The sequence below is a fragment of the Rhipicephalus microplus genome, chromosome 4 (genome assembly GCF_043290135.1).
Source record: "Rhipicephalus microplus isolate Deutch F79 chromosome 4, USDA_Rmic, whole genome shotgun sequence".
Taxonomy (NCBI): domain Eukaryota; kingdom Metazoa; phylum Arthropoda; class Arachnida; order Ixodida; family Ixodidae; genus Rhipicephalus; species Rhipicephalus microplus.
The window spans coordinates 34,464,913-34,483,268 of NC_134703.1; the positions used below are offsets into that span (position 1 = coordinate 34,464,913).

At 43.6% G+C, this 18,356-nt stretch overlaps 1 protein-coding gene and 1 long non-coding RNA gene across 6 annotated transcripts in view; one reads left to right on the plus strand and one right to left on the minus strand.

Annotated features, from left to right (window-relative positions):
* Positions 1–392: 392 nt before the first annotated feature.
* LOC119171870 (inactive peptidyl-prolyl cis-trans isomerase FKBP6) lies at positions 393–17,140 on the plus strand. Of its 5 annotated transcripts, none has more exons than XM_075892524.1 (6): positions 393–867; positions 5,292–5,425; positions 6,337–6,586; positions 8,043–8,237; positions 10,273–10,496; positions 15,585–17,140. In XM_075892524.1, exons 1-6 carry the CDS (start codon positions 763–765, stop codon positions 15,862–15,864), a joined length of 1,188 nt encoding a protein of 395 aa, XP_075748639.1. In that variant the 5' UTR covers positions 393–762; the 3' UTR covers positions 15,865–17,140. The 5 variants fall into 5 exon arrangements, with proteins under 5 accessions (XP_075748639.1, XP_075748640.1, XP_075748641.1 ...); XM_075892525.1 differs by having other exon boundaries at positions 15,618–17,140; XM_075892526.1 differs by lacking the exon at positions 15,585–17,140 and adding an exon at positions 12,802–13,353.
* Positions 15,375–18,356, minus strand: part of LOC142814224 (uncharacterized) — a 32,378-nt gene continuing 29,396 nt past the window's right edge. Inside the window, exon 3 of the long non-coding RNA XR_012894868.1 lies at positions 15,375–15,780. This is a non-coding gene — a long non-coding RNA (uncharacterized LOC142814224). The remainder of the gene's footprint in view (positions 15,781–18,356) is intronic.

An 18,356-nucleotide genomic window follows, 5' to 3' on the forward strand; every position in this document is an offset into this window, starting at 1 on the left:
CAGGTCTATCTGGAGCGCTTGATTCGCTTCAAGCTTGAACAATGAACTTGTGAGATTCGAAAATGCTGCTTGGGCGTTTTCTGACCGTTTATATGTAGTGGGGCGAGCAATGGCAATCAAAGAACTTCCTGCAGGGAGGGGTATTCTGCACAGGCAACATTCTCTTGCTGTCATATGAATGGTAAGGTTAGGAGTAATGTGCAATGTGAAAAGTCTGCTCGCAATCCTAATTGCATTTCACTCGGATATGTCGAATTTGAGTGGGATAATCAAGTGCGAATATAGAAGGCAATTTTGAGTGCTTGTTACCTTGTTTAACACTACTCAATTGAAGACCCAAAGGCGATGACACCAAGAATAATATAAGAGACGTTAATTGTGTTGCTGTAATGTATGCGGCCAGGTGAAAAAAAGCAAATTTTTTCACATTATTATTTTTTTTTTGTTTTTAGTCTTAAATGTGCGGTTCTTCGCCCATCGTTTTGCTGTGTAAAGTTTCTGTCCACACTATTTCTTTGAAAAGATGCATGGAAAAATGTTAGACCAGCTGTCATTTACGAAACTGAAACTGAAGGTGCTAGTTTTGTGTGCATCATAGGATTAGCCTGATATTTAGTAGTTTGTTGTCTATTTACCAATCCTCTGAAATGTAAGCAGACAAATGATACACAGAAGAGCTGTCCTAATTTACTGCAGTAACAATGTCATGGATAACTAGCTGCATAGCAATGTGGTAGCAAGTCAAATAATTATCCTTGGTAAATGAAGAAGGTTCTTTGTATGTACACAAGCTATCCTACTCCTCGGGAGCGCACATACCTTCAATTTGGCAAACTCATCCGTACTCGGATCGGGCCACGAGTCTTGGTGAGTATGGGTCAGTGACTTTCTGGCGACGTCGAGTGAGTCTGGTTGGGAGAAATTTTAGTGAAGTACGAGTGAGACCTAAGCATAAGATGTATTTCTTGAGTGACTATGATTGAGCCCTATCAGAATGGTCTATTGGGCAAGTTGGTGTGTTCCCATCTTGAACGGGCACGACAAAAACAAGGAAGAGAAGAGGAAAGACCTCCTTTTCGTTGCACTAGTACCTATTTGTTCAAGGTAGAGTGAGCCCCATCTTTTATTGCCGACTTATTCACTCATCTTAAATCGACTCTGCTTGTATGGGCTTATGTTTATACTCGTGTATATTAATAAATATGTGGGATGTTGTGTCTAGCTAAGTACGAATCCCAAAATAAAAGCGTAACAGCTGCCTATTTGATTAATAGCAACACAGGGCGAGCATGCTGATGCTATGCTTGTCTGTGCACTGTTTCTATGCACTATGTCTCACAAATGGTAAAATAACCTGTTCACTCACTCTCCCAAAGTGGTACATTGTGTAACTGTGTGAAAAAGAACACAGTGTTCAGGTGCCATTTTCTGCTTTCAGGTACATTCACTTTCTGCTGCCCACAATATAGTTTTCATGATAAAGAATCTGCCTGATGGTATGGTTAGGATAAAGAATCTGCCTGATGGTATTTTACAGTGAAGTTGTAAATGGTTAGGTTTTTAGCATATTGCATCCGCGGACAAAAGATGCATGGTGTAAAATCCGAGCAAGCACCCCTCCTCTCTTTCCATTACAGTCAGCCTGTTTTCCCCTACAAAATCCTGTAGCAGCGGTTCCAACCTAAGTCCTAAGTGTCTTCAAATATGTGCTATAAGATTAGTACCGTTTCTGTGTCATTCTCCAGGGTTGCATTCAGAGTTGTCATAAAATAATGAAACATATGAAGGACATCTTCCCCTTTGGCATGACACATGAATTTTCTTTCTGAAGGGGATTCCTTTCAATTCACTAAAAACAGTAAATGCGTACGTATTCAATAGAATATTTTATTAGAAGCACAGGGGAGCGTTCTTCTTAGAGGCTCTTCCGTCACCATCTTGAATTCTGGTTCACAACCAAGCAGGGCGAAGGGCCGTTTTCCAAATCTTGTTCAAATGTCTTTCATTGTGAGGAGAGTGCTTGCTCGGGATATTATGGTCGAACAACAATTATCATCAAACTGATTAACTTGCTTAATTCAGCGTTTTTGTGTCGAGAAAAATTGCACCACCTCCCGCTAAAGGGACCCATGTGTGGATGCGAAGCAGTGAGGAGATAGTGAACGGCACGCACAGAATCTCGTCTAAGTCATCTAGCTGGCTAATGCTGCCGGTGACGATCGCTTGATGCTGGTGACCGTTGCCGTGAGCACTGCGGGTGACCATGACTATAGCACTGCTAAACAGTCGGTTCCTCAGTGCACACGCCAGATATCAAGTGTGATGCCGTGCTAACCAAGCAAAGCACATGTGCCTGACCCTCTAAAACCTGTAACGCCTCCAAACCGACAATCAGTGGCTGTGAAATGATCATGTGTACTGAGGAAGCGTTTCGTTGCCTTCGCCGCCGACTCGGGAGAGAGGAAAGTGTAGGAGAGCAGAGAGAGGGGGGGGTGTGAATGCCGCACTACTGAGGAAGTGTTTCGTTGCCTTCGCCGCCGACTCTAGAGAGAGAGAGGAAAAAGCGTAGAAGAGAAACTTTTGTGCAAGAGGAGTAGCCGGGGCCATGCATTGACACTAACCTCTCCTTATATACATTTAATTAAAAAAAAAAGAGGAAAGGGGAATTCGCATGCGCAGTTGTGGTGTGGACGCCACGGGAAGCAGTGACTAGACAAAGCCCCCGCCATAAGATGCTTCGCATTTAATAACGGCAACACTTTTTAGAGCTTTTGTGTTTCGTGCTGAACGCACGCATGAATTAACCCACACAATGTGTGGTTGAACCCCCTCACTGAAAAAAGTTTCTGGCTACGCCCTTTACGATAAATGCTTCTGGGGCCAGCAGTGCATAAACGCCCGCGGCCGGCATCAGGGGATCTCGCTCGCTGAGCAAGCAAGCAAGCGCCGCCAGACCCAGCCAGATTGGCCGTGTGTTCACAAAGCCCAGCTCATTGCTTGCACCATGGCTCACACGCAGCGCAGCAAGCATCGCATGCAACTGCACCAGCCTAGCGAAGGCAAAAAATGGCGCGATGTCCTCTCTTGGACTACCGCTCGCCGACCGGGGTCCTGTCCACGAAGTTCTCTAACCGTCTCCCAATCTTTGCTTTTCTTCCTATCTCGTTTATGCCCCCTCTTGTCCCTTCGTTTGTGAACCACTGCTGAGGTGTTGCACTTTGATGAACACAGTTGCGCGGTTCACTTTTCTTATCATTTCTTTTTCTTTCTAGCGCAATTAAAAAATAATAAAAAATGATACGGAGGATTTGCGCGTCACCAATGGCAACGCTTGAAAGAACCAATCACCGTGAAGAAAAACCGGCGCGCAGTTGCTGCAGTTGTCAGACGCTCACTCGACTTGAGAGCGCTTAGGTCGTGCGCTTGACTTGGCGTCCGTCTGAAGTATTTCAGTAGTTGCTGCTGCCAGCATAGTAGCTTAATTTCCTTTCCAAGACCAATGGAGCCTTTGATCGACGACGGCGGCGTGCAGAAAAAGGTGGGTATAGCATGTGTTGCGCTTCGCTTATTCGCGCGAAGCAGTTCGCCAGTAGCGTTTCCCGCCTAGTTGACTTAAACGCACTTAAATGGCCTTTTAACGTATCGTGACATGTTACTTTGACGATGAGGTAACTCTTATCGTCTTCTGGCTCTACGTGCAGCGTGAATAAGAGCGATTCACAAGCATTCACTCGATCAACGCCAGTTAGCGTTCTGACGTCGGTGGCCTCTCAAACCGGACCACGGTGTCTGAACCAACTGCGCCATGCACCACCAGAATTCGCAAATGCCCATCGGTGATGAAAACTCGAGCGTCTGCTTCTCAAACTTGACCGACTGCTCAGGTTGGGCAAGCTTTATTTACTCGATGAACGGCAGTTGTGTACGTTGTCGACTGCATGCCCACACAGAGAGGAACGCCGATCGGCGTTCGTCAACTCGGGCGCTTGTTAGACCTATCGCACGCGATTGATTTGCTCAGTAAATGCTAATCGGCATTAGACATTGCGAACAGTGCCGGGATAGAAACCGCGTGCGTGTTGAGGCATTTGCGCGCGCGGTGCTACTGATTAAAAGTAATGACTGAAAAAAAAACACAGAAAATATAGGCATGCGCGGAAGACATGCAGCAGTCGCGACGAAAGCTGGCGTAGTGGACTTAGTTTCAAAGCGCCAACTGCTATGAGCCCCGCCGAGGTGGTCTAGTAGCTAAGGTACTCGGCTGCTGACCCACAGGTCGTGGGTTCGAATCCCAGCTGCGGCGGCTGCATTTCCGATGGAGGCGGAAATGTTGTAGGCCCGTGTGCTCAGATTTGGGTGAACGTTAAAGAACCCCAGGTGGTCGAAATTTCCGGAGTCCTCCACTACGGCGTCTCTCATAACTTTATGGTGGTTTTGGGACGTTAAACCCCACATATCAATCAATCAACTGTGCCATGAATCATCGTTTTGTGAAGTACCATAATGCCATAAATCATATTGCGAAGCACGTACGTTTCTGTTGTTGCTGGGGCTGAGCGCTAAAAGAGAGATGTGTAAGTTGAAGGCCTTCCTTTCAATTATCCGCCCCCTATTTTCACATTTCCTCTCATCCCTCCTTTTTTTTTTTATGTAGGATGAGAGTTACGTGGTGCCAGCGAAGGCAAAGACGAGTTTACGTGTCGGCTCCAGAGCCGTCGTCGTCATCTTTTGTGTGCATTTTTTTAGCGAAAGATATGGCCATAAGAGAGAGAAGGAGTAAACGAAAACTGGAAGACCAGAAAATTAAGGTTATATGTGCAAACACACCAACTAGACGGTAGTTATAGCACGAGAACAGACCGACGACTCAGAGACAAGAAGGACATGAGTGCTCGTGTCCACTGTAAATTCAACAAATTTAGCCCATTGAATTGTTGCTGGGGTTGTTACTTTTCCCCTAGAAGAGCCCAGCCCATGGAAGAGGGTGGAGGGGAAGGGGCACAGGTATTTGTAGAGGCAGTTAAGCTATCTTCAAAAAAAGCTATTTGCATTTTAAGATCACTTCCTTCTCATTTGTGAGTTTCATTAGGCCCTACTTTCTGGCAGTGTTCTCCTCACATATTGATGCACTTGAAATCATAAATATTTCTTATACTGTAGCAATCAGGGTTGTTACCTGCCCGGTTTTACATAGGCCTGGCTTGTTTTCTAGACAGTGGGTCAGTTGCCGGTATGCACCTGTTCGGCCGTTGTGTCACGAATACTTTTGTCTGTATTCGATCTTGGTGCAGGTGATTCTTACAGGCAAAGGCCCATTGGTACCCGAAAACTGTGTTGTCATTCTACACTACAATGCTTACATCAGTGGAAATGAAAGTGAGCCATTCGACTCAACCTGGTTGCGGAACCAACCACAGCGGTGCAGGTAAGCGCAGTACCATGAAGCACATCATTATGGTAATGGTAGCCTACATGTTTGTGGCAGCCACTGCCTGTCTAGGGATTAGGTGACTGCAATATTTTGAAACAACACAAAAGACTCGAAAAAGGCATAACAACACGAGTGCAACGCTCTCATTATTGAGTCTTCTTCTGTGTCTTTTGTCTTTTGTGCTGTTTCAAAATGAGCCCAAACAACTAGCCCAACTCACCCTTATGACTGCGATATATCACCCATTTATAGTGCACTTAAATGGTGTCATAGCAGGAAAGTAAAGCAGCAAATTGGGCTAGTTGGAACATACTCATTACGATCAGTGCGCAAAAAGGACAAAAAACACAGAAAAGTGCACAACTGCAGTGTAGCGACTTACAGACTGCGCACGTGTCAGCAGTTTTTTTTAAATGAAAAAACAATGTAGGGGGGCTTTTGTGATAAGTGACGTGCGTGAAGGTTCAAAGTGCACGCCATTACAAGAGTTGGAAGCAGACAACGAAGGTGTCACAAGCGCTGGGCTAGAAACAAACAAAAAAAGAAACCAATAAGAATAGGCTACGATGGTGGTGCCTACCCTTCAAGTAGCCACCTTGTCCATTGTGCAGACGGGATTCAGCTCAAGACATAGCAACAAACTTCGATGAGACCAGCCTTGTGTCTTGTGTCCATGCTAAGGTGAGGGACTGTTAGGTTAGGACTTCGGTAGCGCAAGGAGACAGTGAAGGATTGTTTTCGTAGTCTGTCTATGTTATGTGTGCTAGTTTTTTTTCGTGTGTGTATAACGTGTGATGGAAATGGTGGTTCGAAGATGGAAATAATAGCCTTCATGGATGCTTGGCTAAAAGAGTTCTCTTGTGTCTGTGGTGTCACATGCCATGCTCTCTTTCTTTCTACCACAGTCTTGACGAGCTGACGATTCCCGGTCTGGCAATGGCAGTACGGAGCATGCGTCGAGGGGAAGAATGTCGTGTGGTAGTGTCGCCCAAATACGGGTTCGGGGACATGGGTTGCCAGCCTCGCATCCCACCACGTGCCACTCTGGTCTACGAGTTAACACTGCTTAATTTCATTGAGGTTGAGTATGATGGTGACATGGACTATTTGGAGCATGAAGACTACAGGCAGCTTTCCTTTGATATTGTGTATGAGGTAAGGTCATTGCCATGCACCACACCATGTGCGTAGCATGCTTGTTCACTTATTGGGCAATCATGATTTTTCTAGAAAGAGATGGGAAGGAACTCAAGAAAATTATGCAGATGTGCTTCACTTGTAATCAAAATAAAAAGTGCTGAAATACATATATTTTCTTAATCAAGCATAATGTAAAGTTATATTAAAATCCATGTGCCTTTTGAGGATTAGTTTAATAGGCTTCAATTTAATATACTTTTTTTTTTCAGCTATTCAATTCACTGGCCCTTGTGTGAGAGGGTTCTAGTGCATTCACTTCTGCAGGCTTGCAAGTGCGAGCCTACAAAAGTGGATATATCAGAGCTGCTAGCACTCCTCTACACCCACACAGAAGTGGTTTCACAATCCTTTCTATTTTCTTCTACAGTATTTTCTTGTGTATAAAACGCATCCTCACTTTTCATGACCTTCGTGGGAAAAATGATTTTAGATGTACCTCTGTATAAGACACATCTATTTTTAACTCAATCAACATGATAAAACGCAATGACAAACATAGGGTGCAAAATACAGTCATGCACAGCACTGCATACCTGTAAGCAGTAGTACATGTGTGTTGTGTCGATTGTTTGGGAACGGTAGGGCTTGTATGTTTGCTTTTTAAAGCTTATCTCTGGAAAAGTCATGTTCGAAGTTCCAATGGGCCCGCCTTTATGCTTTAAGTAAATATGAACAAGCAACCTTCATTTTGAGGCAAAAAGTATAAATTTAAGGGCTTGAGTTTCTTTGTTTGATACAATATTACCGAGAATATGTATGCATTTAAACAAGGGAAGCATCATTCAGTGCCCTCGCCCTGTCAATTGCTAGCTTCCTGGTTAGCTCATTCGGGAGAGAGACCGCGCCCCGGAAAGGCGTTGATCCAGGGTTCGTATCCCGGACCAGGACGAATTTCTCGGCAACCAAGGGAGCTTTTCTTTCTGAGAAATCCGTACGAATTTTCTTGTGACAACGAGCTCAAAACGAGTGGTTGCCTTCTTTCCCTTTCATAGCATATGTGCCTGTATTATAAACTGGCAGCTGACCAATAATCTCCCGCGTACTACCTGAAGGCATCAAGTCTGCCCTCGCTATGAATGAGGAAAAAAGCGTCAGTTTAAAGGCTTGTTTTTTTTGTTTTTTTTTGTAGACACAATATTAATGAGAACTAACTACAAAGATGCCAAGGAAAGTGTAGGCGGCATTGATAGAAAGTGATCTAAATATGAAAAAAAGAAAAGTGTATCAAAACATCACTTGCTGCCTACAGGGGTCAGTCACACTTGCAACCTTTGAGGAATGCACCCGACACTCTACCACCTTCACCTCGTTATAAATGAGATGGATATGCATGACAAACTAATAATAGCTGAACAGTCAATCAAGTGAAGACTTTTTTGAGAGGCTGCCTGTTTGCCCCTTTTGAGTGCAGATGTGCCGCCGCAAGCACCGAAACGGGAACCGCTTCTACGAGGCTGCTGACTATGCAACTGCAGCTCGCTGCTATGCAGAGGCCGCTAAAGCTCTGGAGTGGACGCAGACGACTATGACCTGCAAGGATGAGCTGCTGGCCAAGCTGTATGCCAACCAGGCACAGTGCGCCCTGCGCATGCGCAACGCAAAACTGGTATGTTTCTCATCTCAAGCTGGAAAGTTTTGCAGAAACAAAAGCAGAGCAGAAACAGTGCTCCTTCTGTTTCCATCCTTCACTGTCTTGTGCCTGGTGATGGCTGTGCCAAATTGCACCAAAAGGTGAAACCTTCCGTATCCCGCTATATCTTTGCAAAAAACCTTATAAATTGGCACCAACAGATTCTTGCATTAAAGAAAGAAAAAAAGAGGAGGAAGAACACTGGACATGTCTGCAATTTGCATAAATGTTGCTAATTTTTTGTGATCATTGGAGCATACTGGCGAGTACTAGGTAGTTAAACAGACTTCGTCCAGCTTGCTACAATACTTATGGACAGGGGAACAAGAGTGTCGGAGAGAGAAAGAAATCATCAATGCACGCATTTCAGAACACACTCGAAAGGTGGCTATGCAAACACGGTTGCTAGAGGAGAGCTGAACACAACTCAAGTGCCGACAGTCAACCAGAAAAGCACGTTGAGGCAGAAGAGAAAGTAGACACAAAACATGTGTATAGGTAAAGGGTGCCACCTGTCAATCTGGCATGCATATGTCAGTGGTGATGTGCAGGTTGCACTAAAGAAACACTAACAGCAATTTTTCAAGTTGGATTTACTTTCATATTCAAATGTGCTGTATGCAGAAACAGTGCTGCAAGTGTGAAGCTCGGGAAGTGTCGATCAGATATTTTATCTTGATATTAAAGTCACTTGTTGTATAGGGTACCTACTATAATCGATGTTGGCACGACATCAGGCACATCTGTCTAATTATGGTGACTCCATGCAACAGTGTGGCTAGCTGGGATGGCGTAAAGTACAAAAACATGCAGAATGGCTGTTTGTGCTTTACCGATGAGGCCACAAAGTGAACCAGCCGTGTAAACTCAACAAAATCTTATGTGAGCATCTGTCTAGAAGCTCGCATGTCAGGCACAGTAGGAAGCTATAGCGGCTATTAAAAATATGTTGCAATTAAATTTCAAAGGTGCGCTTGTACGTACCATGTACAGTGAAAACTTGATACAATGCACACTCATCTAGCAAATTATTGGCTACAGTGAACTGAATATGCACTTGAGTTGGCCACACTTCACTTGAATAGACATTTAATCTTTTTTTAACAAAGCCAAAAATGTGAGGGTGACTGTTATATTAGGTGTAATGAAGAAATAATTGGTTCATGCAAAGCTCAACATTTGAGATGTCGCATAAAAAGCAGAACGAAATTTTTTTTTATCCTTTGAAAAAGTTCAACTGGATTATTCAGAGAAAAAATTAATTAGTTCCGTGTAAAAAAAAAAAAAAACAAGTGAATTTGACTGTGCCATCATATGAACTGATGTATCAAATGTCACAAGGAGATGAGTAAGGCTGGCCTCATTTATAGTTGATTTATGAAGCCTAGAATGATATGTTTTTGCATCGAGGAGCCTCGCACGATTGAGATTGTCAGTTTATTGATGCTGAGTTTTTATCTCTGCCATTACAAAGAATATCTGATACAACAAACTAATTTATGGTCCCAATGCTGTGTTGTAATGAAGTTTGACTGTGCCACATTTCATAGAATCCTGAGAGGTCGGCCTTTCCCTTGATGAAAACAACTGAAAACTTTCGCTTTGTTACCCGTGCTCAGACAAGCTTCTGTGTTTACTTTCCTGCTGTTCACAAGTGCACCTTTTCATTCAACAGTTGGCATTTGTATTGTACTGAGTTGTTGTGTCTGTGTTAGCACACCTACTTTTCTTTTGTGACGAATCCTGTGCAGCTAGCTCAAATTTGTTGGGTCAATGTAAAGCTGTGCAGATGTCCTTGTTAGCATGCACGAATTTGCATTTACGAGAAGCATGATAAACTGTAGCACAAAGGAACAGGGACAGTGCAAAAGCACAGGACTAGCACTAGCTGCTAATGCACGCATCCAACTGCAGTTTATTTTTGATAATGCAAAATAGCATAATAAAGTGTAGTTATCTTTGCACTATGTCTTTCAAGCGATGAACCAGCTGGTTGTGTGCCATCCCGCAGGCAGTGGCCTGTGCACGCAGAGCCCTGCAGCGGAACCCCAACTATGCCAAGGCACTTTACCGGTGTGCAGTGGGGCTGCGCATACTCGGCGAGTTCGAGGAGGCAGCCGAGCTGCAGCGGCGAGCCTACGCGCTGGCCCCCGACTCGTCGGCCATTGGCCGTGAGCTCTGTGTTCTCAACAAAAGCCTCTTCAACCGAAACCAGGAGATCAGTAAGCTCTGTCGGTACGTTCAACACGAGCCTGTGATTTCTGTTCACTTGAATGCCCTGTCTTGCGATGTATGTTAATTGGTATCATCATACAGACACAGCGAAAAAGCAGTATAAATTGCATATCTAGGTGTCAACATTTCGCTGAGCTAGATTATTTGAAGAATCATGCATTGGCACCCACCGTAGAAATGAAAAAAAAAAAAAAAAAAACGTATATGGTAAAAGCTCGATGATTCGGACACAGTTAAAATGAACTTGCAGCTGATTTGAATGTTCGTCCTGGTCCCGACACAGCCCTGTGTATTTCTCTGGGGGGAAACTCCCTATAATTCTTACACCTCTGCATCTGCAACGGTTAATTCAAACTGGGCTGCCCTAGTTTTCATTGCTCCTCGCAGAAGTCATCCCAGAGTGATCACAATATTATTGTGTTCATTATTGTTCAAGGCTCGAGCGTTGCCACACTCCTCCTGCTGTGGCCCTGCAGGCGCGCCGCGTCTGCGCTTTTGGCGCCGGGAGTTGTGTTACACGATTTTGGCCGACGATAATAGGGCATAAGTGGTGCTTATCCTTAAATGCGCCTCAGACTGGAAGTGAAGAGCTTGACGTTTGTGAGCTGTAATTGTGGCTTCAGACTGTCTGCTGTTACTTCCACGTAACAATGCGTTGCAAAACCAGACCAAATTTACCAGAGGTGCAAATCAACGAAACAGTGGCGTTTCTCAGCAGATGAGAATTCCGCCGATGCACTGTATCCCTTGGGCAGGCTGCAAACTGTGTTCATGGATTGGCAACAGAAGAAGCTCAAGCAAATGCAAAAAACTGATTTGGACATTAAGGTATACTGTTCATATGAAGGCATGTCAGTACTTGTTTCTGGTGTATCACTGATTGATCAATTAATTCTGTTTGCTGTTAGAGTTTAATAAATCTGATGTACGAAACCTCCTGCATTAAACATATAGTGGCACCTAATTCGGAATGACAAGTTCGGAGGTGGTTTCTATGAGTTCCGCCTGTGTGTGTGGTGCTACGTCTCTTCACTTTAACATTTTTATAGTCGTCTTCGGTTTTGAACTTGCGTGTCTCTGTATATAGCTGGCAATTATCCATTTGGCATCATCATGTCAACATGGTGTTCCTAGATTACTCTAAAAAGCTTTGATTGTATTCCTTATCAAAGGCTTCTAATTAAACCAACACACTTGAAGAATTGCCCTAATAAACAACAATACACCAGCGCTAATGTCTCTAACTGTTCTTGTGATTCTGTAGCTTCTGAAGTATCCCAGGGCACTGTACAGGGTCCTTGACTTTTTCTTAATGATGTGGCTAAATGTGTATAATCTAAAATTAGACAATTCATGCCTGATGAGGGGGTCATAAATTGGAATATTATTGTTGACGTTGGCCACCTTTTTTCTTGATGATGACCTTGATGCAGTCACTGCTTGTGTTCGTCATGGCTGATGTCTCTGAATGCACTTGTAGCAAATTAAATGTTGTTCATGAATGTCAATCACCAACAATTACACTCGACTTCCCACAGCCTATTTGCTCAAATATCGTTGCCTTGAACTTGCAGCACAAGTACCTTGGTGTACAATCTTTATTTTAATTTAGTTGGATAATGCTCCACTGTCCCTTTAGCCCATAGCACGAAAATTTTTTTTTTCTTTGCGAAGTCTGGCTTTGTAACTATTTGTTGTAAGGCAACTGATCCCCTTTTTAAAAAGCAAAAATGTCTCCCCTCTAATTTCACCTTTGCCTTTCCGGTAGTTACTCCAAATAGGCTTTTGTCCCATTTCTGTTATTCATTAAGTCTTTTTTGCCTCGCGGACTTTCCGCTCGCCATATACTATACTCACTAGTGAGTTTTTTAGCTTTTTTTCTCCACTGTACGTCAACGCTCTTCCTATCATATGTGGAGAGATTTTGGGAAACATCGATACTTATCTCTATAAGTACTGAAATCTGGACACTGATTCTGAGATATCAAGTTCTTGTCCAACAGCTAGGCCTGTAGCCAGGGGGGCGGGGACGGGCTGTTTCTTCGTAGAATTCAGATGGAGGTGTGAGTTTTACCGAGGTCATCAATTAAAAAAAAGGTGTTTTTCAATACCTTCATCAGGTGCCCTCCCCCCCCCCCCCCCCCCAAAATATTCCTGGCTACAGGCCTGTTACACAGCTATGTTTAAACACATGGTCACTCATTGTACCAGTTCACATGCTTAGCACTTAGTGATATTCTACTATTCTTTCAGGCAATATTACATGATTCAAGGAAACTTCACCTGCTACATAACATTCTTCTAGCATTCTCTATAGATACCGGGCGGCCGTCGTACGGCGCCAGCTGCTCTCCTCCTGAAAAGCGCCGCGAGTGGTGGCAAGAACAGCGCTGGCATGTGAAGCAGACGACACGGAGAAGGCTCTGCTACTTTCCGCATCGTATTCGTACAGTAGCGGCAGCTTTTCGTTTTCAACAATCGCCCAAGCCAAAGAAAAGACGCAGCAACAGCATTTTTTTTCAACATTGTACGAAGTGTACGACTGTCGAACATGTCTTCAAATAATGGTGCCTGTCGGGCTTTTGGGAGACTCTCGCACAGTTGTTTGTGCTTGGGACAATGTTCAGTGGTCGCCAAGTCGTCTAGATAGAATGACACGTGTCCCATTCAGGTCTTCGCACCGAGGAGCACTGTTGGAACATCGACTCAGCTTTTGGGCATGGTGCTGTGCTTTTAGGCATTTGTTTACATTCGGAGGCGGATCAGAAGGGGCACGATGCCTCGCCCCTTTTGGAACTGCAAATAAGATGGGCCTGATTGGCAAAATACTGTAAAATAAACAAATTTGCTTTTTAAATGCCAACATTGCTGTTCTAGGCTGCTCGAGAGTCCTGACAGCTCGAATGCACCCATGACTATACCAGTTATATTTAGCTGCGGCTTTCAAGGCTTGACCAGTGGGTACACAGATATTTTAGTGTCTACTCCATGAAAGGGTTGCTACTTGCATGAAGCAGGCCACATGTGTGAAGTCACGGAATATAAAGGGGACAACGAAAGCCAATTGCGTTGCAAGTGCGTCCCGCAGATGAGGCTCAACGAGACAAGCTGCGATGTGATATAGCACCATTTCTATTTCTGTTGAAGACGTGAAGCACTTTTTAGTGAACCAAAGACACTTGGGGTGTTTCTATTTATGTGTCTATCTATCTATCTATCTATCTATCTATCTATCTATCTATCTATCTAGACACCGAAGTCAATATAAGCGATCTTGTCGCCCCCTCAAGCTAATTAGTATTAACCAATGCATAGGTGGTTACGAGAATGTGACAAACATGACTATCTGGTTGTGACATGACTGCCCGAAAATCTTGGCAAGAACGTCGCGAAGCCACGTGTGGCATATACATGGCCGCAGGATGCGTATATGAACCACAGGTGATTCACAGTTTTTATGTACCCAAAAGTGGCATCAGACATTGGTTGCTTGAATGGGTGCGCTTCAAGAAAAATGCGTGGTCAGCCGTGATGACCTGAGGTATGCAAAGCATAGAAATCAGGATACCAGAAGGAACTGCATCCAGGCATTTTTAGTGGCAATCAGTCATTCTACAAAAGAGCCAAGTCAGGTGTTGAAACCTCTTTTAAAAAGACCATATAGCACATGGTGTGTGCAAGAAAATGTCGGTGTAACTAGCGTCAGAAAGTGGTTGCAGTCCTGGTTTTCTAATTGTATTACAAGGTAATTAACATTACCTATGTACATCTAATGCTGTGATACAGATGTCATGTCGGCTTAATGCCAATTTCAGTTGCAGTATGTTTTGGCTGTGCTTTATAACCATCGGGTTAACATTACATATGTGCTTTGATGACTTCGAAAGCTATTATCAGGCATTGGTTGACCCTGGAGCAACCCTCTGTTGAATGTAGCAGCTATGTTCGATGTTCACAGCATCACACACGAAATATGACTTGCATCGTAGCGTGCACTTCGTTTCAATAAAAATGACATCTCTTCCTGACAATATGCCAGACCATATCAGTTAACCTTGAAACAACAATCTAATTAGCATGGCTGGCAAGCCCACTATATCCACTCAACTATTTCATTTACAAAAACATGTTGATGCACTTCGTTACACTTGACTCAAAGCTAAAAAAAAAATGCAGAATGGACTCGCTGCCTGCTTCGCATAAGATCGATCTGCAATGCGTGGGATCGGATGAATCCTTCCTAACACTTTGCCATTCTGTCTACACATTAACACTGCCTCGTAATATTGACAAAAGAGAGCGTACATCTCCCATTCTTTTCTCGTCTTTCTTTACTCTATGCTTTGCCGATTGCAGTTGTTCCTCCGTTGTAGTTCTTGCATGCCCACTCCGGTATTCTTTTCTTTTTTTTCATTGCTTTGCCGACTTTAATATTATAAGACAATGTATACCTTTCACTCTTTGTACACTTCTCGTGGATTTCGGCAGCACACGACGCAAGCAACTGCAGCTCACTGAAATTGAAGTAACATACAACGCCGCACCCCTGCAGCAAGCGAACGCACCCGTTTTGCGACCTACATGCCATTAGTAGTTCGCCGTTACCACCGACAGAGGCGCCGCCAGTCCAAACTCGCCCCGCACCCAGTGCCTATATGAAGCAGTTTCAAGCTCTGGCGTACCTTCGTGTGGTAGAACATCTGCTTGCCTGCCACGCAGGAGGCTCGAGTTCGATTATCACCCAGAGTGAACCTTTTGTCTGTCGTTTAGTATTTGCAGCTGTCTCGAATTTCAGCTTGTGAACAATGCAGATTTGTCTCTTACAACCAGCGAGGCTGGCATCAAAGCAAAACTTCGGCAAAGCGAGCTCTGTAACGCTATCGTGTCAAATTGCCATTTATTAGTTCGTCTTTTTCACATACAGGTGGCAACCACAATCAATGCACCTCTGCATTTGTAGTCTAAGGCATGTCCGAATTTTGATACCAGGTGCCTTGTGTGAATGAATAGCTCTGTTAGATATGCATGCATACATTCCAATGTGTATCGCAGTGTGTAATGACGTTGTTGACTTGCATTCTTGAGCAGCAACATGATGCGTGCACTGGGGACCGATGGCAGTGCCAGCGAGGAGCGCCAGGTGAGCAGGATGCGTCAGCGCTTGGCCATCGAGCGGTCTCTGGAGCCAGTTCCTCGTATCCTGATCCGCAAGGCGATCGAGGCACTGGCTGTTGCACCGTCGGGCACTGAGTTGCCGTTTGTTGAAGGCTTCAGCCCGGAGGAGCTGGAATACGTGGAGATACTGTGTCGCCAGTTTGGTCTCCCGTGTTATGAATTCGAAGATGGACTCAAGGCATTTGCACCTTGAAGTAGTGCTCGTACTTGTTGAAAGCGTTATATATAATGTCAGTGGAAATACCGAGTGAATAAAAAGACGAATTCACTTTAATGTTTATCTGCTTCAGCCCTGTTAGGGTACAACAGATGTGACAAAAAACGTGAATTAGAACCTCAAATGAGTTGTGTGTGAGAATCTACTTTTTCTGCAAAGTAGTTTAACCCTGGTTCATCGTTTCCAGCTGACGTATGGCGACTGGATTAGACAATCAAAAAAAAAAAAAGAAATGTAATGGTCGAGTCGTGATGCAGCAAAATGCGAGAGAAGAGGATTGGTGTTATGCTGATCAAATCTATTGCATATTTTGCCCAGCACCCCGGAGTAACTACTACAAACTTGTTCATTGATGAGGGTTGGTTAATTAGTATTGTTTTAACCTGAGAACTACTCATTAATATGTCACATGTAGACATGTTTGAATGAGCTCTAACTGCTATTTTCGGAAATGAACAAATTGTGTGCTTATTTTTTTCCAACTGGTAAAGAAAGCCCGCAATATGTGACAAGTACCACATGACTACGTTCCCACCTGTAATGGTGTCGCTTGCTTTCCACTTCCGCACTTTGGCAATGGTACAGGACAAGTGCCAGCAACATGCGTTGCAAGTTAACAAGCATTTTTTCCAATGGAGTTCTACAATATCGTACTAGAGGGAAATCTGTTGCTTGCGCTTGTGGGAGCTGCAACTCAAGAAGGTTCAGCCAGCATGGGAAAGATAAGAGAGTAAATAGATCTGCCGAAGCTTCAATCATTTAAGCTCCATTTGGCTTTTTCAGTTTCGAACCGGTGATTAGTAATTACAGTATAAATAATTATTTTTGTTGTAATTATTACGATGTGTACAGTTATTCATTGCATTTGCAGCTTAAAAAAATGGTCACCTAGAAGTTCACTGTTATTTTTAGGCTCGTTAGAAATAGTCTGTGCACATTTGACTCTGAATGTACTAGTCGGTCAGATGTCCTACTATGCAGCGTTTTAGCTTTAGTTCAATTATGTTTTCATTTTTCGGTAGCTTTGGTAAGAGATATCGGTAAAAAGTATTCTGTTTTATGTTGAAAAAGTGCACATGTTGTGCGCTGCTAAGGCTCGCACAAAGTTGAGCCTAATGATCAAATAATCAGGACGATGTGTGAATTGCTGACATCTTTCTCGCTGACCCAGTCTTTTTTGCTGTACTCTTCCTTTTGTTATATTATGCTATAAAAATAAAACTTGCTTAGTGACGAACGTCTCAAGCTGTAACTTTGGTCTATTGTTGAGTATTGAAATAAAGCAAATGCAACAATAGCCTGTCTCTGGTGTGCCAATGCACAAGGAAAAATTGTGCCTAGCTCACACCAGTGGCAGTAGGCTGTAACCATTAGCGGAGATTCTGTTGGACATAGCTAAGCTATGCTAGTAATGCCAAGCTTTTTCTAGAGATCATAAGTGTCTGCTAGTTTAACTATAGTGTACTAGAACGCCTGTGTAGTGGCAAAAGCGTTGCGCTTCTTGTGAGGTGCGTAAGGCTGCTGCCACTGGCATTACAGTGGCTACCGCGAGATGTTGCTGTGGATATGTCTGCGATGAAACCGGTACAGCTACAGAACAATGCCACTGGCTTTTTATTTTGTTGTTGTGAGCATACTGAACTGCACCAATAATTTACCGGACAGTACTGGTCCACTTTCAACTTGACGGCGAAATTCGCACATGCATTTCTGTAATTACTTGCAAAAAAAAAGCATTTACAATTATGCACTTTACTGTAAGGAAGAAAATAGTACTAATGAAAGGGCGTGTTGTCACAAACAGTGAGAAAGTTTGTGGTGATAGGACGCATGAAATCCTTTGAGGTGATAGCGTCAAAAAACTCGTTTTGCCTAAATTGCGGTGTTGGCATCTTTGGCTGTAAGCGGAAATTCTTGGTAGGTGAAAATAACAATAGAAGCCAGAGGGTGTTTTGTAAAATACGAAGCCCATTAATTATGTAAACAAATCAAAGAAAATGTCGAACCGAGATTGCTTTCTAGAAAGCACAAGTAATTATCACTAATGCAGTACACCAGGCACGCTGCCTACTTCCGATGTACTGCATTAAAAAGCCATGAGGATGTAAAAAATAATTTAACGCACATATATATGCAAAGCCAAATTTTACGTAAGCACCTAATTCTAACACAGTGTCAAGACAACCGCAGTAATGGATATGCTAATGCAGAAATGGTATATATGGACCCCCCCTCCTTACTATAGCTTCCTCACATTGGCGAGACAACCTCACTTTCTTTGCCGATTTAGACTGAAGAACGCCGTGACTTTCTCTTGGGTCTTAACAACTTCACTTTCTTTGCTGATTTAGACTGAAGAACACCGTAACTTTCTCTTGGGTCTTAGCTTCACAACTGCTTTTGGACGGTATGTAGATAGGTCTGGTAACAGCACTGGCGCTGCACAGAGTTTCATACAATATGAAGCT

What these genes read in the sequence shown, in the direction of transcription:
- LOC119171870 (XM_075892524.1), top strand. Translation starts at nt 763, where the DNA reads ATGAAGAAGGTTCTTTGTATGTACACAAGCTATCCTACTCCTCGGGAG. An exon ending in GGATCGGGCCACGAGTCTTG is followed by an intron (nt 868 to 5,291) that starts GTGAGTATGGGT and finishes ATCTTGGTGCAG; the next exon opens with GTGATTCTTACAGGCAAAGG. An exon ending in CCTTTGATATTGTGTATGAG is followed by an intron (nt 6,587 to 8,042) that starts GTAAGGTCATTG and finishes TTTTGAGTGCAG; the next exon opens with ATGTGCCGCCGCAAGCACCG.